Source organism: Haemaphysalis longicornis, unplaced genomic scaffold (genome assembly GCF_048455015.1).
Source record: "Haemaphysalis longicornis isolate Haplotype H1 unplaced genomic scaffold, Haemaphysalis longicornis Haplotype H1 scaffold_9, whole genome shotgun sequence".
Classification (NCBI taxonomy): Eukaryota; Metazoa; Arthropoda; class Arachnida; order Ixodida; family Ixodidae; genus Haemaphysalis; species Haemaphysalis longicornis.
In genome coordinates, this window is record NW_027526460.1 from 117,193,051 (window position 1) to 117,216,800 (window position 23,750).

General features: G+C 44.8%; 1 protein-coding gene across 1 annotated transcript; it reads right to left on the reverse strand.

Moving 5' to 3' along the window:
* Positions 1–3,186: 3,186 nt before the first annotated feature.
* LOC144153378 (sodium-dependent multivitamin transporter-like) lies at positions 3,187–16,210 on the reverse strand. Its single transcript, XM_077685032.1, has 5 exons — positions 15,725–16,210; positions 10,977–11,042; positions 5,620–5,671; positions 4,545–4,612; positions 3,187–3,348 (listed from the first exon to the last, which is right to left on the reverse strand). The coding sequence occupies exons 1-5, from the start codon at positions 16,055–16,057 to the stop codon at positions 3,187–3,189; spliced, it is 681 nt and encodes a 226-aa protein (XP_077541158.1). The 5' UTR covers positions 16,058–16,210.
* Positions 16,211–23,750: the final 7,540 nt, after the last annotated feature.

Consider the following 23,750-nt stretch of genomic DNA (forward strand, 5'->3'; position numbering starts at 1 on the left):
CTTGTGTAAATTCTTAAAAAAAACATACCTCTGTGCCTCGCCAAGCGTTCGTGATGCCAGGAACCTCTGAGTCACTACTTGGTCCAAAGCGACTCTGTACATGGAAAACGTCGTCGATCCTATTAAAGCCGACCAGATGTTCTCGTCGTGCGTAAGGTCAAAACTGGTGCTTGAAGTAAAAAACAGAAACCTTTTTTATTAATCATAGAAGTAAGGGCGATACATTTCTTTGGCTTAGTTGTCTAAGGTTAAATAACACCTGAAAGCGAGGAACAGACAGTCCTCAGAACGCCATTTGTTGACACAAGTTTTAGATGTTTCTTAAACTACCAAAGGCCATGTGTTTGGTTTGTCATCGAAATTTAAAAATATATTTGTGATTGCGACGGACGTACACCTAAAGATGAATTTATTGTGTAAAAAAACCGCGATCTCCTGAATGAACTTGAGGAAACGGTATGAGGCAAGCATTGGGCGCCTATTTTTCAAAACTCTCTGAATTATAAAATTGTAATAAAATATTTTTACGTCATTGCACAAATAATTTAGTCAACAGGAGATAAATACGCCGTACTTGAAATTTTACTTTAAATAAATACGCCATACATGAAATTGGAACTCGGAACTAACACACCGCTCCTGGCTCTCAGTTCAGCGTCATTGAACTAACCCCCCAAGAAACCGAAGAAGGTGTACGCAGTAATTAAAAAAAAGACCTCCTGAAACTTCTGGGGCACTATGGTCTCCTTAAGTGCTATGAAGGCGAACGCCTAGCAATACTTCAAAAAAAAACTTCTTTACGCTTCTAACATCATTGCGCCTTTTTCTTCCAATTTTTTGCGAAGTGGTCATTTGTTACCTCTTGACAAGTTGCAGTTTCTTTCTTTGGTTTCTTTTCTTCATCTTTTGGCGCGACCTGTTTCAACAAATAGGCAAATAACATATGCGCTACAGCTTCCTCAGAATTGGAGGTCGGGGGGGGGGGGGTGGAAGCCCCTGATTCGACTCACGTGACGTCATATTTACGTGTGACGCTGCACGACGTGCAGTATAGGCTGTCTAATTCGAAATTAAATTATTCTGTACTGAAGACGACAGGACATTCCCCAACAACGCCATCGCCATGCACCAAGCGTATCATCATCACTGCCATGCTTTAGGGATCCAGCCATTTATCATCATCAGAAGCAGCTTTTGAAGAAATGTTTCGGCTGGCTCAGCATCACCCCTAATCGCTTCCTCAGTGTTTAGCTCTCATGAGCACTAATAATCCCCCTTACAATTCGGTGGTGGTGCGGGGTAACGGCGATGTTGGGAATGTCCTGTCGTTTTCGCTACAATTCTAATTTATGGATAATTTGAACTGTACGATTTGGTCTGGCCGAGCTCCCATAGAAGAGTATCTACAATAAAGCCCGTTAATTCAAACGCGAGTAGGTTCCACCCCGGATAATTCAATCTACGCGACACAGCGCCGGCAAATTGGGGCCTCGCCAACGGCTAGAGAAGCGCACCCACTGCATACACACGAGGCAGCGTCGCCCCGAGGAAGGCGAGAAAAGGGGGGAAGAAGTAAATCTGGTAAAAGCAATAAAATACACCCATGCTGCGCGTTTTAAATAGAAGTTTCTCTCAGAACTTTGCCAATGTGGACGCAAGTTCAGGGTGCGCGGCTTGATCACAGGTGGCGTCATGAGGTTACACGCGTACAGTCAGTCGCTGCAAAGACCACCAGGAGGGGGCGGACGAGGCACCAGTGCGGCCATTCGTCGGAAGTAGGGCCCGGTAAGAATGCCGCCTGTCTTTTTTCCAGTTTTGTAGTATACATGAAAAGGAGGCTTCTCGCTGCATTCGCCCGTTAGAGAAAAAAAGTACTGGCCCGCGCATTCAAGGATAAAGGGTAGTCTCCGATCTCAGAGCTTCTCTAGCAAATTATTGCTGACGTGCTCCACTGCTTTCCAATAGCATTGTACGGGTTTTGTTTTTCACTTTTGATAGTTCGAACTTTCATTATGTCGAACGGAGGTGACGACCTCTCGCACTTAGAATTAACGTAATTTTACTGCATACAAAACGTTTGTTCCACCCCAAGAAACGTGGTAAAATACCCCGTATAACAGGCGGTATCGTCAAGTGAAATTTACAAGCAGCTGATTTAAAAGGAGCGAAAGCGAGGTGAACTGATGGTCTTGGTGAAAGTTTTTGCGTGACGTTTGTAGAAATTGCAGCTCCTTCTCAATTACACTCTTTATGCAGGCGTCGGGTGTGTTGCTCTGCCATTTTCTTCTGCAGGCGCACACACCGTCAATATCTCCTAGTTGGATGATCACCTTATCCGTCCGTCGGCTTCATTCCACGGGCAAGTACTTTAGCCGATAGGGACTATGAATCTTTATGGACACTTTAGCAAAAAAAAAATTGCAGGGTGGTATATAGCAAGGGTATTGGGGCCGCATCCGTACTGCGGCTTAAAGAGGAGAAGAATACTAACAAATATTGAGGCGGTGCGCAATATGCTGAACTGTTTTATTGATTTGTAATGCGGTTATGCGGAAGGTAATTAAAAGCTGTGGTTGATGCATCTGCAATAGGAATCGGTAAAGCACGAAAGTGAAATGTGCAGCGAAATGTGCAGCTGAGCATAATTTGCGTGTTAGCGGCTGGCTTGTGCGTGTGCTTGGCGAGCGTCGTCCTGTTGGAGTGTCGTGTCGGCAAAGGTGTACTGGCGTCTTTGCCGTGACGGATATGACCTCAGCGGAATCTTGTTTATCCCGCCATTAAACACGTTCGTGTTAAAATATAAAGCCCGAAAACGAACAACCCTTAGTATAACGAACTCTTTAGTATTAGTACTAAAGGTTTCTCCCTCACAGGAAGACACTGTGTGCGGAGGTGGATCCTTTTTAGACAGCTTGCTTAACTGTACTGGCGTCATTTCCGTGGCGGATACCGCGTCAATGAAATCTTTGCGTATCCGGGAATATGGCACTTTTGTGTTAAAAATTACTTAGAGGGGTGGTCATGACTTCGCCTACTACACTGGGAGTCTCAGGGAGTCAAGTACTATACGAAGTCAACTTTGTTTTTTTGCTCTTTTTAGAGGGGAAGTTTTTAGTACCGTAAACACTAGAACAACAATTATTTTTGCAGAACAGGGCGCTTCAAGCGTTCACATTTAAAAGTAACTTACTTGGCGATGTATAGACTTGTTTCAAAGTCCGTGACGGGCTGCATAGGGCTGTTGGCACTGTTCGAGTCAAGGATGACTTTCGTTATGATACTTGCTGGAGCCAGTAATATGAAGATAAGCTGCATACAGTCAGTCCACACGACGCCTCTGAGCCCTCCCTTGTTTTTTGGGGGAAAAGTAAACAAGATGGACATGCGGATATCATTTTGAAAGAGCGTCTGGCGTATCACTTTATGACATCCTAAAAGTGAAAAATCGGTTTTCTTTTAATTTCATGGAGGTGTATCCTAAGGGGAAACACCTATTCTTTAAATACTGGCGTAGGTAGCTTTAAAAATACGTTGTCTGCTCTCGATGCTGGTGCAGGATATTTTTTAAGGGGGCTTCACATGCAGCTTCAAATTTATTTCACATATGTGGCATACCATCGCTGATATGGAGGGGAGAAAAGCCGCAGTACAGCGGCTTGAGGACGTTCTCTTCCCCTGAACGAGATCAACAGCAAGGGTAACAAGGAGCAAGCAGCAAGAAACAAAGCACTTATGGAGTTTCCAGTGTAAAAAAAAAGTTGAATACTTGGACGGCTTCCGGCCCGGCGAAAGTGGATGTCCAGTGAAGCTGTTGTAAACCACCACACATGCTGATGGAGACGTAATGAAATGCTTGTTGTTATCTCGGAGGGCTTGTCGCTTGCACTCGGCTTTTCTGGGGGAACATTCTGCGTCCTCACTCATGCACTCGGTGTCTTGGGTGAGAACAGCTGGGTCCTGACTAGACTGACGCATGCGCTAGCCCTAGAATGACGTCAACCCCCTCCCCTTTCCAGATCACCTTCAAACCTAATATTTACCAGAACACACGCGTGACCGGTACTTTATCATCTACCATGCGGTTCTGATGCTTGTTTTGTGTTTTTAAACACGAATACTGAGCTCTATGCTGCATGCCTGATCAGACCGACGCACGGGCTCAGCGTCTAGGGCAAAAACTTCGGGGTCCTGCCTGTGATTTTGTTTACGACAAAATTTTCCAACCAACCAGCTTCTCTGCAAGACAATTCTTGCATAATAGCATCATCCCTCACAACGGCTACTATTGGCAGTACGAGCCGGAAAGTTACACTGACAATAGTATAGACATAAGCCGTGTTCATATTTTAAATCACATGATTAGATAACCCACTAGATAGCATTAAGTAATATTGCAGTGATACTATTGTCCAAAAACATTCGAGTTTACGTTAGTGAGAAAATACCACGCTACTTTGTCTAATCCAGACGTACTTTCAGAAAATACTGGCACGTCGAGGTCTTGTCCGGCTTATAATTTAGTGAAAATAATGTAGTGTACTTACCAGGGCAGCGTAAAATGTTCCACAAAATCCAATTAGTATATTGCACCATAAAAGGGGAAGTTCAAATGCTACAACAAGACAGGAAAGAAAAGGCGGCTGTCCATATAAGCCGAAAAATACGCAATTACGTCCTATATTTAAAAGAGAAGCATGGACACACTTCAAAGCAAAGTTGCTCTCAAAGCATTCGCCCCAGTGTAGACTTCTACTGAAACAACTTCAACTCAGCTGTCACATTATTTGTTCCATTTTTATTATTCCATACGTTCCTCTGGAATTGTTAATTGTGCACTTTAAACGTCACTAAAACCGGAGAAAGTGGGTTCTGAGAGGGTTTCCTAAGTCTTATATTTCTTTAACTACTTCACCAAGTCATAATGTTCAAAACATGTCTGATCGCAGCGGCGAAACCACCCCGGTTGATTGACGCTGACCTCACCAAAACTGTCACTCCAAAATATTCTTTATAGATTTACCTAATTTCTTATAGCGGTAAGAGACGGTTACGCATGCATGACAGGGTCGCGCTAGGTGAATGTATCCAAACATGGGATCTCAACTGTTGCTGAAGGCCAGTATCGTGCTTTTACTGTGGCCGCAAAGCATGTTTATATACCGGGCCATTGCCACTATCGTTTCCAGCTATACACATTCATTCATAAAGCATTCGCGACGGTTAAGTATCTTCTACTGTTGTTATACGACGAGAAAACCAATTAAACCGCGCAAGAGCTCTCTTCGTGTATTTGTGGCAACAGTCACTTCAAAATATGCAATTCCTACATGTCCTCGAAACGTGTGGTTGAAGCAGCTGCGGGAAACGCAACAATCTCGCCGTTGCAACTACGCACCCAGCAGCTCCTTACTGCAAGTGATACTCATGACATTCAGGTGCCGACATTTAAAGCTACGAGTAGAGCCTAGATGTAGTGTGAATGCTAAACGAATTTGCTCTTTTCCAAAAGTGTTATTAAGAACTTATTTGACAGGTTCTTTTTGTTTTCCCCAATTTTTTGCCAGGGATACGATAGCAGAAATCCAACACATTTTTGGCAAGTATTAGCTGTACACATACCTGTAAAAATTGTCAGGCTTGCTGCGAAAATCGACAATGCTCCAAGGGTTTGCTAGAAACAAATACTTGCCATTAGTTGTTTCCAGCGCAGGTAAGTGATACATGAGTTACAAAAAATATAGTTGGCTGTTTGCTTGTCGGTGTCGTGCAAAAAGTTCGACTAAGTTCTGTTTAGTAGAAAAGGTTTTTTAGTTCACCTCCGTGCTTCTACCTACAGATGACATTTTAACCTGTTTCTCGCAAACGATTTCCTAAACAGAAAAAAAAGTTACAGGAAAGGTAATTGCTGTTTCCGGAAACTCTCTAAATAAAATTTGAGGTGGTAGTTTTTCTCCATCTGATGAGACCAGGACCACATACAGCATTAGTGCGTATCCTCTACGACATCATCTCTTACGCGGAAATCGTTTGTACGCATACGTGGAAGTCCCTCAACTACATTCGCTGGTTACGTGATTTTCTGGAGTGACGCATTGAAGTTTCATACAGCAGGCGTTGCGTAAGACACGAAAAATACAGAAAAGGTTTGAGAAGTTCATGCTTGAGGTGTTGTATAAAAAGGAATAAATGGCTGTGATAATTTAGCTTGCGGAAAATACATCAGTTATATTATTCGCAGACGTTTGTCGACTGCCCGAAGAAGGAATGAGATAGAACAACACAGAAAACATCATATGCAAGGTACAGTTCACAATGAATATGGGATATACCCTCTCTATTCCCATTTGATATTCCTACATCCCGCCAGCAGCGCAGACAATTTTCAATTGCTCGTCGACCCATTCATGAAAAAGGGAGCGCCAAATGATTACGCATTTGAAGGAACAAACCAGGTTTCGACAACGATTGTCTTTCTTGGGCTACATAACTACAAAAAAATGTCAATCAATCATTCCATCACTGCATTTATCCATCATGCTAAAGCGAAAACATGTTAGAAAACACATGTTGTAGGGCCAGGAGTGATTCATCCTACTAAACTGTAGAAATTGCCCACACATATCCACAAATCAGCATATCCACCTAGATATCCATACAAAAATGAAAGCCGTTCCAGTCAGTGTGAAAGCCGTCGGAAGTGCAGAACAGTCATTCGCCGTAATGGGCTGTGGCGCCGTTGTCCTCTCACTTTCACCACCCCTCACGGTCTCCCCAGCCATCTCTCATTCCTTTCCTGATAATTTCAAAGACGGCTTGTCCAACGCATTTCAAACTTCCCGCCTTCCCAGTGCTCGAGCGCCCCCTTGCCTGAAAGTTTGCCAGCGGGAGTTCTGTTCTTTTTGTGCTCGTTTTTTCTCCCGCACGTGCCGGCGTCTCACGCCACTTTTTTCGCTTACTATAAAAAAAAAAAACCAACGCAACGAGCCTTTCTAACTAAGTGAACGCGGGCGCTGCCGGTTAATTACGTATATATTGCCTGAAGTGTACCTGCAGTTTTTTTTTTGCGCTAAACAACGGGGAGATGTATGACAAGCGCCAGGGGTTCGAGAGTTTAGAACACGTATGACTATGTAAATTGCTTTGCTGCCGAAGTCTTTTTTTGCGGTGACGCGTCGACAGCCGCTACGACGTAACGCGGTTGGCTCTACTTGGCGCCAGCAAGCGAGCTACGATGACAAGGCAAGCCCGTAAAATGCTCTGCACTTAAACGAATCCTCAGACAGAATAGAGGCAAAGTATAAACGCCAGTGCCGGCGTTTTTACTTAAGAATACAAGTGGTAAGTAGAAGCGTCAACATAAAAGAGTGGGAAAAGTCAAAGTTCAAAATATCCGTCCCTTCTTTATCCAAACGATCAACAGTTCGTATGCCGACTACATGCACGCTCTTCAGTAATGCAAATTTTGTTGTGTATGGTCCACGTAACACTAGCACGCAGTTTGCAGTCCAGGTTTGTTAATATTTATCGACTTGGCTGCGACTTGTTTTTAATTGAACGGTTGTCGTTTAAACTATACAGTAAGCCAACGCAAGGTTCCGTAATTAAGGCAGAGGTCCTTGACCTATTTCTAATAAATAGTTCTCGCTTTTGTTTACATACAATGCACTTTGATGATCTTTCGACTCACGTCATTATAACGGTAATACCGGCATTCTCAAAGAGTAAAAGGCGAGGTATTTAAACGAAGAAAGCTTGAATAGCACGCCAAACAATCCTCCTAATAACCAGTATCTGTCTATTTTTGCAGAAAGCGTTTCTTGACGAATATTTAATTTGGGCAGTCCAAGGTAACTTGAGCTTTTTTTAAGGAAACAATTTGCGCTTCTGAACAATAAATTTGTACTCGTGATATTAAGCTCTTTCAATTCTACAGTGGCTTGGTTTATTCAGTGGGAAACTGCGCGAATCAACGGGACGCAAAAATAAAAGAGAACAAACCGAAGAAGAGCTATTTCCGCTTGCCATCTTTATGCCCCGTTGCTTCGCACTATTCTCCAATGTACCTTGGGTAACTGGTACAGTTGGTGCATACACCTAGGAGGATTCATAAGGTGAGGTGACTTAATTAAAAGAAGAAGTCCCTGTAGAGGCAAGCTGATAGTCGTAGAGGGTATTCGGTTTGAAGTGAAAAAAAGCGTCAGTCTCTTCTAAGATTCAACCAACAGCCATAACGTTTTCCTCGTGATTTTCCAACAGTGTTAACCAATACCACAACAAGATCTGGCCCACCATAAAAATCTTATCATTCAGATATCCCCTTTCAAATGCCGGGGCTGACCCGGTTGCTGATTATGAGGGCGCGCTGTTCCTCAATAATTCTCTTTCTTCAGTACATACACCGAGAGGACGTCACTGTATCGCGTGCAGAGGTTGAATTCTCGAACGACGGGCGTCTTCACAAAATAAAGTGGTGTTCGCATACAAGTGCATGTATTCCTTCGTTTAGAGATCTTGCGGGTGGCCGAGGAACTGAACAAAACACATAGCGTGTGCCCTTGGACGGCGTACTCCTGAGCCTAAAGCGATGCGCGAAGTGACATTGACGCGCAAGGCGACAATCACAGTGAGTGTCTATTTGCGCTTAGTTTTGGGCACAATGGCATATCATGCAGAGAAAAAGATATGTGTTTTGTACAGTTCCTCGTCCATACCCAAGACCTCCGAAACAAGGAATACCTGCACTTGTATGCCACCACAGCGTCGCTTCATGCGGATGCCCGTTGGTCATTTGAGAATTCAGCCCTGGTTACTCAAATTCTGTTGTTACGGTGCCCGAAATCTTACCTAATGAGTGTATCTCGAAACTTATTTCCCGGGGAGCTCATCCCACCTTATGTGCTCTTTTCTCACTATGCTTGCCATCAGGTTGCCATCAAAATTGGCCAAAAGATAAATGTTGCTTATTGGCATGGCGCAGGCTGCCTGACAACTGCACGTGATGGCTCGGGGGTAGACCAAGTGCACACGACGAATAGCTCTGACTGTGTGGAAGGTCCATGTGAATCGCTACCAGTCTGGTGTGGGCGTAATTCGCGTGAAAAGGAGAAATAACGAAAGAGTAAAAGGACGCGCAAAAGAGATGTATCATGTAACAAGTCTTTGATAACCGCTAGACTCAGTCACGCCTGCCAAACACATAAGTAGGTTTAAAGGAGCCATGAAGAGAAAATACAACTTCGTTTACTTTGAAACAATTGGGATTCAGTATCTCACTCAGCTCCATTACAGCAACAAAATATGTTTTTTAACCAAAAAAGGAAAGAAGTATTTAAAAATTTGAAATTTTGCACCACGGTGACGTGTTATGGGCAAAAATGACGGCATACGGGCCGACAATAAAACATAATTTTCAGTGCGTTAACTGCACGTTAGCATTCAAGTGATGCGGTCAAATGGAACTAGAGACCCCATTACAGATGTCCACTCATGTGTCGTCGCGACAGGTCAGCTAGGCGGCCGCCAATCGCACAAACAAGGTTCTGTGACGCCATAAAAAAGTTGAGGGAAATTGGCTAGGGGATCACGACTGCTTTACACGTTTTCTTTAATATCTCCTTTATATATTCCAAGATTGCGATGATATTGGTATCATTGTTATCGGAACTAAGCAGTCTTTCTAATAAAACTAACTTGTATTTTGTCTTCATGGCTCGTTTAAGGGGGCACCGAAGTGATTTTTTTTTAAACCAATGTTCTTGTTGGTGTTTCATTGACGGGTTTATGTAAACAGTTTTCGCTGGTCAAAAAGTCGCTAAAAGCAGCATTTATTTTTAAGGGCGGATAGAAGAAATATTACATGCGCGGTATGTTGGCACAGAAAATTCCGCAGTGGTAACATAAAAAAATGCCCAGTATTGTTCAATGGTATTAGGCAAAGTCGGAGTTTTTAAAATTCAGGCATACGCACTTGCGGAAATTGTAATCTTTTTTTTGGTTAGAAACACAGAGCATGCGTGCCCGAATATAGTTGTGGATCTTAAAGTGGCCACGCATGTTTCCCTTCCAATATTTCACAACATGCTTACCGTTTGAAGTTATCTTTCTTAGCGCATTCCTGATACTTCAAGAATTGGCATTTCGCTCTTCTGCGATGTTGTGGGAGGCAGATTGGGCCAGATAAGCTTCCTAGCACTACTTCTGTTCAACTGGTGTTGCACCATTTAGTGCTAATTAACTAGGGGGGGCGTGCGCAGTTGCTGAACGCACTCCGACTCTCTGAAGGCGTACAACGGCAATGCCTTTCGCCGGTACATTCAGGGCTTCCCTGGATTCCCACTGCCCAAAAAGTGTGGTTGACGACGTAACTCCCCTGGCACGTTGGAGTCTGCACAGTTACGCTGGAGCAATTACTGTTGTGGCACAAAATCATGAATGCTGTTTGGAGAACGTTAGCGTAACAGAACAAGCTTGTTTTAATAAACGCAAAACAAAATCATTTAAACTGGAGTATGTAATCACTGGCTCCACATTGCACATCTTCCAAAGCCTTACAGTTTGTCTGTTAGCCGAGACTGCTGGATGACCTGTTAGTGCATGATAAAAATGCAACATCTTTTTTTGCGGTTCCGTGTCTCCTTCGAAACCCGGTGATGTACAAGGTGTAAAATTAATATTTTTAGGATGTTTCCGTGGCACTCACACAATAAAAAATGACTGAAAATTAAGTGTACATTTGCCAACTTTGCTACGCGACACCTTTTAGCGGTTTGTTCTGACGTGCTTGGAATATCAACGGTCGATTCTTCGATTACGTGTTGTACTGCACAACCCGAGGAAAAGAAACAACAAAAATGGGCATCGTTTTTGCAGACACGTTTATGCGTAATAACGATTTCACTTGGCTGCTATTTTTCTTAGACCTTCCCGCTAACTGTTCTGGAACATTTCTTCATCCATCAAGGTGCCCAGGGCCTTACCGTGAGAAAAATGTAGGTTACGCACGCTGTTAATGAAATGGCAGAGTTGAACCGCTTCCGAAGATACTGTAAAGATATACGATGCATATTCAATAGCGTGTTGCCAAAAGGTCATGCCAAAAAATATAGAACGACCATGTTTATTTGATTGAGAACAAGGCAACCAACAACACATATCTATTGTAAAGAAAGGAACGGAAATGCAGAAAACCTTTTGCAGAAGTTGCTATAGAATGGTCAACATCAAAAGATTCTTATTTTTTAGGAGTACTTTGATTTCATATTAAGAAATATTTATTTCGCTTCTATATATGTAATTTAAGGCGTGGTTCAAATGCGCAGACACACCACCAAGGTACTACAATTTATTGATAACCGGTTACACTTTTGAAACTATTACACAATCTCGCTGTGAACCAGCATGTGGCGAAAGCAATCTACCATCCGTATTTTTTGGACTGGCCGTCTATACAACATGTTTGGGTGTATTCTTTTAATGACTGTTCGTCACACTCATTTATTACCTTTGATAAAATAATCGAATATTTTCGACAGTTACACATGTGCCCGCGTATATTCCTATTATTGGTTTGCTGACTTTAGCAACGCAGCAACGTACTATAAACCAGGTGTGACTTACGCAATGGGCCTGTGACTTAATCTCGCAGGGAACGGGTAGCAGGTAAAAAAAAAGCTTAGGGTTTTCATATTGCATCAATAATAAATTTCCGTACAATGGAAAAGTATGGCATTTTCTCCAGAACCTAGCTGTGCAGAGTAAAGCAATATTGTAATTTTAAGCACATCCAGTATAGTTCACAAGAAAATCTGCAACACGTATTTGTTCGCATGCCTGTCATAACGTTTTTCGACTCTCTGGAGTACTCAGCTCGTAGAGGAGCTCCAAGGCATGAACCCCTTAATCTCAAAGTTGCTACTACGCCACAACGAATATTAGAGAGCAAGTAAGGACTTAACGTCCCGCATAGGAAACAAAGCCGATACCAAAAGTATTGATTGATTGATTGATTGATTGATTGATTGATTGATTGATTGATTGATTGATTGATTGATTGATTGATTTATTGATTGATTGATTGATTGATTGATTGATTGATTGATTGATTGATTGATTGATTGATTGATTGATTGTGAGGTTTAACGAACCGACACTACACCGGCGATGAGGCGCGGTATCGGAGAGCTTCGGATTAATTTTGACCACCTGGAATTCTTTACCGTGCGCAGAAATCTGCAACACACGGGTGTTTTTGGTTTTGCGCCGCCATCAGAAAAGCGGCAGCTCTGGCCGAGAATCAAACCTGCGTCCTTGTACTCCGCAGCACCACGCCTTATCTGCTGAGCCGCCTAGGTGGGCATAAAAAATCTGATTGAAGGCACTGTACAAGCATGTCTTATGGACGCAGCAATGGCTCCACAAGAAAATTGTTTCAACTGTAAGCATTCAAAAGGATAAGCCGCTTTCTTACTGGCCGTCTTTTTTACACCAGGTTGAACAGACCATTTATTTCTTTACAGCCTCTAGAGTGACGTTATAAACACGCCATCTTGAAGTACTGAAAAGAAAGTCGAACTTTTAAACACTTCTTAAAATCAGAAACGTAGCAAACGATAACATAGCCTGAAATGCAGCACTAACACCACAACTGATATGTATACGCATTTTTTTATTTATTTATTTAAAAATACCTTACAGGCTCTATTACGGAGCATAGAGTAAGGGGGGTACACAGGAAAGAATGCTAGTGGGTGACACTTCTTCCACAATACAAGTCAATACATTGGAACTAATAACAGTGGTTGCGCAAATGACAAGGAGGGGTTTCAAGCAACAACAAGAATTTCGCAGTCGCAAAAAAAAAAAGCACAAAGAACAACAACAGAATTGAAGGGGGTTATACAATGCTATTGAGATAGATGTATCATTAATTGCTCGCGAAAAATTTCATGATTAGTTAAATTGACAATGACGTCGGGTAGGTCATTCCAGAGTGCTATGGCACGAGGCAAAGCCGATGAATTGAATGAATTTGTTTTTCCAAAGATGCGTGTGATGCTTCGCTGATTGTGTAGTCGTTTAGACATGCGCAATGGTGCCGTTAGTGGGAAGGGTGGTGGCCTGGACGCGTGAATATATTTATGAAGCAAAGACAGGAGGGCAACTGTGCGCCGTATTTCTAGATGCTGTAATGAAAGGTCATGCTTTATTTGTGTGACGCTCGAGGGGCGACTGTAAATGCGTGAAATGAACCGTGACGCTCTGTTTTGCACAGCTTCTAGCTGGTTAATAAGATAGGCTTGGAAGGGGGACCATATGGGTGATGCGAATTCCAGCTGTGGGCGAACAAAGGTTAAGTAAGCTTGTTTGCGGACGTTATTTGGCGCGTTTCGTAGGTTTCGACGTAAGTATCCTAGTGTTCTTGATGCGTTTGCAGATATGTAGGTTACATGTGCCGCCCAAGTAAGATTAGAAGTGAGATGGACGCCGAGGTATTTATACGAAGATGACCGTGATACGTTGGAATTGTTTATGTAGTAATCAAATGCAACAGTTAATGTTTTTCGACTAAAAGATATTACTTTACATTTAGATAAATTTAAAGTCATTTGCCATGCACCACACCAGTTGTTAATGAGGTTAAGGTCTTTCTGGAGAGCAAGGTGGTCATCGGTACTAGTGATAGAACGGTATAGAATGCAATCATCAGCAAAAAGCCGTATTCTTAGACAACCTTTAGCTGAAAACAAAATGCGTTTGTCTACTGATGTATGCATTACACTGCATATATAGCTAGGGCATGTATTATCGCAGTTGCCGAAGGAGATGCGGGGCGGGACACGTCGGAACGCTTCGGCGCCGTGAACCCGAAGTTCGATACACCGTTTATTTTGATGCGGAGCATCTTATAGTCTGGGCATGTCACGCGTCGGCGTCCGCACTCACACTGCGCATGCACAACTCTCCTCCTTCCCTCTCTCCCACAGCTGCGCGAAACTCCCACCACTTTTTCTCTCGTACCAGCTGCGTGCACTTCGCTTTCTCTTCTCCCGCGTTTTCGCTTCTGCTTTCGCGGCGCATGCTCGGCGCTTGCGCTTCTCTCCTCCTCTCGTCTCCTCTCCTTCAACCTTGAATGTAAATCGGGTAGCGTGCTGCGCGCGTTCAGTTCAGCGGTTGCTGTGGTTGACTCGACTTCACTCCGTTCTTCCGCTGAAGTGTGATGGAAGCAACCGTTGTGTTGGTAGTCGAATTTGGGGGAACTTTAGGTGAATCCCGCGGTACCCCGCATCTACTCAGCGTTCCCTTCGGGAAGATGGGGCAAATTGTTTTGCTCGTGGAAGCGCCGCACTGGTGGAGCATGGCCAGCACTCAACTGTGGTAGCGCAGTCCCAAAGCCATCGCCCTTGGAGAGACAGAGGAATCAACGTTTAATGAAAACGAGCAAATGTGGTGCTAGATGGCAGGGGCACCAGCCCTGGGGGGGGGGGGGGGGGGCGCTGGAGATTTTCCGTCAACGGCAGCTGGCGATCATACGCACTGGGGCACCGCCGCAGTATCCTTATGTACCATTATGCTAGCGCAGCGGTTTAACTTCCGAAGCTAACCAGTAAGCTAGCATTGCGTACATCGAGAGCCAACTCCCCTGCCACTCCTCAGTGAGTAGTTTTAACCAACTTGGCTGATGCCTAAATGTTTGAGTATTCTCTGGCGAAAGAATAAGAATAAAGGTAGTCCTTAGTTTAACCTGTGGAAATAAAGGATCTTATGTTTTCAGCAGTGCAATCCCATTCCGTAGCCATAAGGTTTACCTGAAGATGGATGACAGACTTCCCCGGCAGAACAACGTTGCTCCATCTCTTTGGGGCATCCTTCTCTACTTGACGAATTCCACAAGCTTAACCAACGACAGACCTTATGATAAACAACTCATGTCGGTCTCCCAATAAAGAAACATAATAAATGGTGTACACCATTTCAAGTGTGGATACAAAACAACCCATCGTGGTGCCTCAGTGGCTAAGTAGTTGTGGTTTAGATCCGGACGACGCGGCTTTCTTCCTGTTAAGGAGAGCCGCTTTTTGCAATACAAGGGAAAAATGAAAACCAGCGTGTATTGCCCCATCTGCACATGTTGAAGGTCCACAGACAGCTGAGCAGCCTTCCACTACGACACACCAATGTGTAGCTTTGGTGCAAATACTCGAAAAAGTACCGTCAAAAGTTAAACTATTTCCTCTAAATTTCACTACATAGCCCAGGCCCCAGTTGCGACATGGTAATAGAAAAACAGAACTTCATGACACCATGAGCTCCGTGACATGTACAAATAATGTTTTGAAGTTGACTGTACTGCTCCCAGTGGTGAAATTGCATAAATATATCAAGCTTACAACGTCCGTACCTACGCACTAATTAGGCGAAAAAGAAACAAATTATAGATGGCTAATGCGCAGCACCCTCAAGCAACAGTTCGAAGACTTCTTTTTCTGGTGTTGTGTGGCCCTCCATTATATTGATGCGTCAGTTTAAATACTTCATACCAGAGCTATGTGTTCTGAGAGACTTCCGCCTGATTGTTGAGTAGGATTACGGGCATCAAGATACAACTTCTTACTCTTTCTGTTTCTGAAAAAAAAGCAATGAAGCGCGCTGCTACCGCAAACGAGCATGTAGTAATAGCTACCTTATCCCATTCACTCACACGGTCATATGCACAACAGAGACTCACCTCGAAAATGGACGTGACACGCATTCCGTACATCACGGGCAAAAATAGGCGACCGGCGACGAGTGCCATGGCGATACAGGTGGGACCGTGCCATAACAGATGGAATCCATGTGCATAGAGGTGTCCCGTAAATCCCACCACCCCCGTCGATGACACCAGTGTCGCCACCACCGAAGCTGCCAAGGGAATCACGCGCAATGCTCTGCTACCGAGGAACACTTCTACCGGAGTATGGGCCGACCGGGCCATGCGCCGTAGAGAGAAGTAGAGTCCCAGTCCGAAGTTGATGGCCATCAGGACGCCAAACACAACATACTCGATAACGGAAGCCATCCTGTGGTCAACTAACCGCCTTTAAATTGAATTCTTGCTCCGCGGTTTGCAAAAGCTGATAAAAGAGGAAAAAAACTTGTCTTCTTTCGGAGGATTCTACCGGTATAGGCTGACGTACGTTACTTGGATGCTATGGTTCTCGACCGAACTCCACCATCACCCGGCCCGCACTCTTCTGATAACATGCGGTGTTCGCAGCAGGAAAGCGCTCTTTGGCACACCACGGGAGTTACAGTTGCTGCTGATTTGTTTCCTTTAACTCGTATGCGACAATGCAAAAAAACTGAAATCTGCTTTTCTCCTCAATGATGAATTATCAGCAGTCACCCTATATCGCTTTTCGCAGTTTTGCTATGCAAGAAAGTACCGCTTCTGAGCTATCTTCAGATGTATTGGATAAACATTGTATTTCCCGAAATGTTTCACAAAATAAAAAGAATTAGGCGTAGCTGATATTTTCGTGACCTTTTTGCGCGAAGCAGCGTTTGCTACCTTCCCAGAACGCGTTAAATTTGAAACCTTGACCCCGCACCTACAGAGAGTCGTATATTTTATACGTTGACAAAACATCCGGCAGAACACCACCCGTAAAATTCTACGCCTACACTCCCTGAAAACAGGTCGGAGTGCATACGCGCTACTTCCGTTCTCATTTTGCGACGTCGCTGTGCAGCTGCACATTTTTATGTTCGCGCGCACTGGTTTGAGTGAGTGCATTGCGTATGCGTATGAAGTAAAAATCCTGGAACAAGCTTCGGGCAGCAAACTAGTATAAACGCGTTCAGTATTATGCCAATCGCGGTGTGTAATCGTACGTCTGTCACTATTACGCCATCCCTTTAGGCAACGACGTTTTCGTCATCATGGCGTATGTGTTAGGCGTACAACCTGGAAATCGCAACGGCTGATTAGGGGCAAAGTTCTAGTGGTTTTAGATGCAGCGAAGACCTACGTCTTCGATCACCATACGGCAATATTTCTGTTTTTTTGTGTCGTTTTCTGAGGACTGCTTCCATAGGCGAGCACAATTCACAGCCGCCCCTTTAGTCAGACGATTGAGACTTTGTCGGGAAACTCGGGGCCGCCCTCTGGCTGTTTCTCCCCGCTCGCCGTTTTGCAGGGAGCAAGGGCTTGCCAGCGGAGTAATGTTGAATTCCAAAGGCAGATCCGGAGTGGTGACCGTGCTCCACCGCGGAGCGCGCCAACTCCGCGAGGAGCAGGTACTCCTGAGCTGCCTTTGGAACGCAGCCGTTCCCGCCGGAGCAAAGTGCGGAACCGCGGCGGGAACAGGAAATCCCTAGCATCTTTTCTGTCGCGCCTTCACCGAAATCGTCTGTTTCCCGCGGCGCGTTCATCTCTCGCTGCGCGCCTGGATGAGGCAGAGAAGGCGAGCACTGGCCGGAGGCGCAGACGGCGGCGACGTTGGCGACGTTACGCGGCAAAAGTAAGCGCTATAGTGAGTTCCGGCCATGCATGGTTCCGGCAGACTCCGCCGATTTCGGCGGAGGAAGTTTGCTTGCTCCACAGAGCGATCTCGGCTGCGACGGCGCTCCCGATCTGCCATTGAAACAGGATTTGGTTGCTCCCGATCTGCCATTGGAACGCCTCTGCCCCACACAGAGCAGAGAAGTTGCTCCAAAAGTGCTCCGGATCTGCCATTGGAATTCAACATAAGTGTTGTTCTCGCCAACATTCCGGCACACGTGTCCATGGGCTATGTGTTTCTGAGGGCGGCAATCGTGCTGCGACCAACAAAAGTCCCCCACTCCAAGTTCCTGGAAGAAAGGGGAGGCTGAAAACACTATGCGGGTGTGAGACCGTGGGGTTTCACCGGGAGGAGAAAGCCTGAGAACTACGTTGGCAGGACAGGCGGTCGTGACGCAGCATCCGCTTGTGAGCGCTGTCGTGGGTGCCCCATGCGACAAAAGCTGTGAGCTCCGGCCACTGAAGATATCTCCAGGGAGGGAACACTGCGGGGTAGAAGTTCCCCGGATCTGCGTCGGTAATCAATGGTGCCACGCCGCAGACGACCGACAGCCTGGCGTGAGACAGTCAACCGGAACGCACGTAAACCATTCTCCACTCCACCACTTTTGCGCGGACTCTCTCACTCCAACAGTCATCAACCTCCCTTACGTCAACTACACGGACTTCTATTACGTCAACGTCAACTACCTTACGTCAACTACACGGCAGCGGCTGCCAAGCATGCAGCCGCTGCCGTTTCCGCGTCAAATTACACATCTCCGAGTGTTTCGAATTCAACCCGGTTGAAGAGCAACTTGGCCGGTTGGAAGGCCAGCATGAGTCCACAATTTTTCTTCAGCTTGCAAGGCTTTCCGAATGACGCTTTCATTGTTTTATATAATGAAAAACTGTGCGCCCATCACTGGTTTGCGGTTTATGTGTGCATTGATCGGGGGCAGAAGGACGGCGGAGTGCACTCAAAGCTGGGCATCCTTTTGCTGTCGACAGCATGCCCGTTGTGATGATGGGCAATTTAAACGCGGAAGTCTCACGTCTCAAAGTGGCAGAATTGCTGTCGTCCGTAATAAAGTGGTTTCAGTCTGCGTTAGTGTGCAAACACATCGTAATACGCCTATACCGGGGGAAAGAAACAGAGAGCAACATGACAGCCCGCTAGAATAAAGCTCCATGACTTCCAGGTTTTAACTCGCCATGGGCCGGACGCATGTCGTTCGCCTGAAGGAGGTAAAGCGGTAATTGAAAAAGGGTTGGTCGGAACAGAAGACCGAATCGGCACGAGAACTACGCAAAGCCGCTGCCGTCGCCATTTGCGCCTCAGGTTCCAGCTTGTCAGCGCATAAATGTTAGTCGTGTGTCCTAGCTAGCGCTGGTCCTGTGTGGTCTCTGCTTATTGTCCCGTCTTTACCGCACTGCTTAACCATGTTTCACAAATGTCGAGTAACAGCGAATCCCTCCCGGATAAAGAGAAACGTGCCCGCTAGTAACGCCGACATGATGTAATATTACTTGTCCAGCGTAAAGAGCCTTCAGATCGGCAGGTTCCACGTTGTCTTTCATTTCTAAGCAAACGCACATTAAAAGCAACCGGTTTATGCGTGCACGGGTTGGAAGTAGAGGGAGTGGTGGGGGCGTGCACGCGCACCTATAGGTTTCACGCCCTGCCTGATGACATGTGTTGTGCTGGCGCGACGTATTAACGTGGTTGTTAAACGGTCCAATATAACCTGTCAGGTGTCCTCAGTGATCGAGCACATTAGGTTTGTGGTTACACAAACGACGCGGGCGCGAAAGAGGCAGCTCCATGTCTGTCCATTAGAATAAATCTCGAGTAATTCCAAGTTTATTTCAGTTAATTGGCTAGAAAGTGCGCTTAATCACAAATTACAAGCAAACTTGTTTTGTTGTGTGAACAGCGTGTACTGCATCCAGCTTCGCAGGTCGTCCTTCTTCACAAAGTGGAAGGGCGAAGCCCTTTGGTGGTCGTCTCTCAGCTAAGCCGCGTCGTCGTCGTAATCGAGTGAACGATGGCACGACCGAATGGTAGAAGAAAGCAGACGGGAGGGTCGCGAATACCTAATTGTGAAAGAAAGCAAAAGGAGAGTGTGGCGAACTTGTTAAGGGAGGGCGGTTGGCCATGGCGGCAAGAGCGCTCTCCGAAAGTGCGTGGTACAGGAGGGAAGATAGGTAGTATGCTCTGTCAGCACGAGCCGTTCGTCTGGGCGAAGCTGGCCAAAACGGGAGATGGACGTGCACGCAACGGTGGTGTGCATTCCCTGCCTAATACGCGAGTTGCGGTCTCTTCCTGAGACGCACTTCACGGCGCCAATACAAAGGCTCATTATCGCTGCCGTCGAGAGAACCCACGAGTGAGTGCTGCCTCAGCGCACGCTGTTGCGCCTAAATGTAGCATTAGGAAGTATAGTAATTGCCAGGCGATTTTGTTTTAGTCTAATTCGGTCCCTATTTCTATTGTTTGCACTGACCTCTTGTTTAGTAAGAGCCTCCGTGACTAAGTGTCAGCGTAGGCACGATTTGAAGTTCTAGGAGAAAACCCACAAAACTATGTTAAGTTTATAGCGCGCCGAACGATTCAAACGTTCTTACTCTGGGAGCTCCGACAGTTCCTACTCTGGGACCTCCTTATGTATTCCACCAATTTGTTCATCTTAGCTGTACATTTACATTTCAGTAAACTACAACTAAACTTCAACTTACCGGTTCACTGTTTAAACAGCCATGTGTAGGGCATGGCTGCATTTTTATATTTTTATTTATAGGGTTGTAGCCCTTTTAAAAAAAAAGAAATACCAGATACAACGGTATTTTATTTACCGTCCCCTGCGTGCACACTCGGCAATATCTGCGATTAGGTTAAACAATGTTTTCCTTGCTGTATTGTGACGCAGTAAGGAACAACTAGAAAAATATCGAAACTTTACGGCTCTTGTTCGCACTACAAACAACAGCTTAGTTTAAATTCCACATAAACAAAATAAAGCGCGATACAACGAAAAATAAATCGACACGAGAACGTTTTTCAAATTTGAAAAACCCTTAGTTACCCTTTTCCTCCCTGCTCCTACAAAAATGTGCGAGGCTCCATTTTAGAGTAGAAAACAGGATATCCCGCCATTAAACCCCATCCCCCACAGCCACGTCCATGCCACTGCCTTTCTATTTGTAATAAAAACCCCTTGTTTCGTGCAAAAAGACTTGTTATATGCAATGAAAAATTTCGGCAGGGCCGCTTTTCTCATACTAACTTTCAAAATTCACGCACCCATGAACGCAGCTCGTGCTCTTCAGATCACTGCATGTAAAAGAAATAGAAGTATCATCCATTAAACCTTTTGAGCAATAAATTCAGACCCCGACGTTGTGGACAGAGGCAAGAAGTTTCAACGAGGAATAGGATATAATTATATCTTGTATGAAAAAAAAAGAAAGCAAGAACTGAATTTTGTGCACACACCTAAACAATTGAAATGTCCCTAACGTTTTTTATGCTGAACAGAGTTTGCAAGTAGGAAAATAAGATGTGTTGGAAAAGTGTCACCAATATAAACGTTTTTATTGAAGAATTCTCTTCTTTAGGCCACGTGTCTGAATCGAGGGACAGGACAGACAGACCGACCAAGGGACAGACGTAAATTTTGGAGTTTAATTATGCCAAGAAAGACTGTCGTCCTAATTTATGCATGTATACTTACTTTTACACAATTGCAGTGCATTATAGGTACACTTTCTTTTATCTATACACTTCAAGACCACTTTACCTTATTGGTAGAGCTACAAAAAAGATCCCAGCCTTCATTCCCTGGCGAGTGTTCTGGTTCCACGCACTATTTTTCGTTTCATGTAATACATCGCAAATATTTCCGTTTAGGAGCAGCCTGAAATCGTCCTGCCTGAATGAGAGGAACTTCTTTTCTACTCTGGTTTTACCAAGTTGGCAAAGGAAATCAAATTATATGAAGTTGATCAATCCGGCTTGCTGCACTCTTGTTTGACGCACTCAATGTTAATGCATCCGAAAGGAAGTGGCTGCGCGTGTTTCCAACCCTTGACATTGCATTACCAATTTTGTGATGATGATGATGATTGGTTTTTAAAGCTCGAAGCCATTTACCGTTAGGCATTTTATTAACGCTTACAAGTTCTATCTGTAACTCTACAAACGTGCACATGTTAACTTCAGACCGAGAATGATAACTATGTATCCCCGTCATTAAACAGTAATTTCGTGCCATTCATGCGTTCTGTTCATTCTGGTGATTTTTGTACACCATCAAACTCTGTCAATATCCCCGATACGGTATGGAAATTGTTTTTTAAGACGAAGCTTTAGTTTCTTCACTAATGCCGTTGTATGTCAAGACGCCCTGCAAGAAAGTCAGCTTTCTCTGACGATGAAGAGGAATGATCGTGGGTGAAGGGAAAAAAAACCGCTTCCCGTGGCCGTAATCGAATATGGGCCTTATAAAGCCGGCGTCTCTCCGATTGCTCCATTTCAGCGTGATCCTAGTGAACGCTAAGCAGCGCGACGCGATCCGTGTCATGCACCTCTGACGCCAAGTTAAGCCTAAACAGTGCACACCCGATTGTTGCTGTGGGTATTACAGAAAACGTATGCGCACATACTAGCAGTTTGCGATAGTCCAACCAAAGAATGCATCGCGCGAACGCTTCGCGTTCAACTATCGTCGCCGTTAGACGAAGGGTGCATGGTATTACATGCGAAGCATCTCATGGTCGGGGCTATGTCCAGCGTGCACCGTCCGCACTCCACTGCGCATGTGCGTCTCTCCTTTATTCTCCTCTCCTCCAGCTGCATAACACTGCGCATGCGTGCCTCTCCTCCAACCTCCTCTCTCCAGCTGTATAAAAGTAGGTGCGCCCGCTGCGCGGCGCTAAGTCTCCTCCGAGGCACCGCCTGCGCCTGTTCTGCTTTGGTGCTGTAGGTTGAGTTCGGATGGAACCAACAGCGCCGAACCAACACCACACACATATTGGAAATTGAGTGTACCCCCCTGCTGCTTCGCATCCTACTCATGGTTCCCCTAGGGGAATATGGTGTAATTTTTTTTTCAATATGCCTTTGGTATTTAATACGGTTGCTTTTACCAGATCTCCACAACGTACCAGTGTCCGACCGGTTACCGACTGTATACTCAACGTCTAAAAAATAAAATAATTGCACTTTTTGGGTACTAAATTGTTTTGTATAACTTTTGAAGTGTCCCGCTAATTCAGACCGAATCATTAGCGTCTTTACAATACCAATTAATACCGAATTTACTGGAACACCAAATGAAACGTATAACATAAAAATAACAATCACGTTACAAAGTGCCCTCCTAGGAAAATTCATACATGGATGCGCATCGCTGCAATGTTGTAAGCTAACGCCCTAGCGTTACAACCAAAGCATTATTTTTATGCCTGTAGAGTCGACACTGTTATATTGTAAACCTGTTCATATAACATCAATATCATTAGCGTAGTTAATTATGAATAAAAAGAAAGAGCCTAGCAACCAGGCTGACACGGACCAGAACTTTGCTGCTCTTCTTTAGTATATGCCAAAGGTGTCCAGAAATACAAATATAAACTCCGCCGTGTAAATTTGCCCAAACAGGTAGTCATGGACACGGCCTTAGGCTGACACATGTAATAATTGTCCGCATACGAGGAATATTCTCGGTCCCACTTGGTGAAAACAACAGCTGCCGTAATTGTTTGTTCCATATCCTCGCCTTTATAAAGAGGTTAGTAATAACTTCAGGGGAACTGACCTTAGACGCGTACATTTTTGGGTATGCGTCATGTCGTACGCACCACGCTTCGATAATTCCGTGCAAAGCATACCTGGTGAAAAAAATGTTTTTTTTTCCAACCTACCCTATTAAAATATACCATTAACAACAGCTGTGCCCCGCCGGCTGTGAACTCTCATTTGGCCTCCGCAAGTGTTTCACCCGAGGACAGGTGAACTGTGGGCCTTATATAAGGGACAAGTACAGAATCGATATTCAGTTCCACTTTTGGTCAGAAGAACTGAACAGCTTATTAGAAACTCTTCAGAGACATGGTATTTTTCTTGGGAAATTCGTTCGTCGTCATTTTATACGGGTTATTCTTGGGAGCTGCTCTGGCAAAATGCGAGTACACTGACGTTTTGAACGTATATATTTTTTTACGTTTC

What these genes read in the sequence shown, in the direction of transcription:
- LOC144153378 (XM_077685032.1), bottom strand. Translation starts at nt 16,057, where the DNA reads ATGGCTTCCGTTATCGAGTATGTTGTGTTTGGCGTCCTGATGGCCATC. An exon ending in GTGTCACGTCCATTTTCGAG is followed by an intron (nt 11,043 to 15,724) that starts GTGAGTCTCTGT and finishes ATATCTTTACAG; the next exon opens with TATCTTCGGAAGCGGTTCAA. An exon ending in GAACATTTTACGCTGCCCTG is followed by an intron (nt 3,349 to 4,544) that starts GTAAGTACACTA and finishes CCAAAAAACAAG; the next exon opens with GGAGGGCTCAGAGGCGTCGT.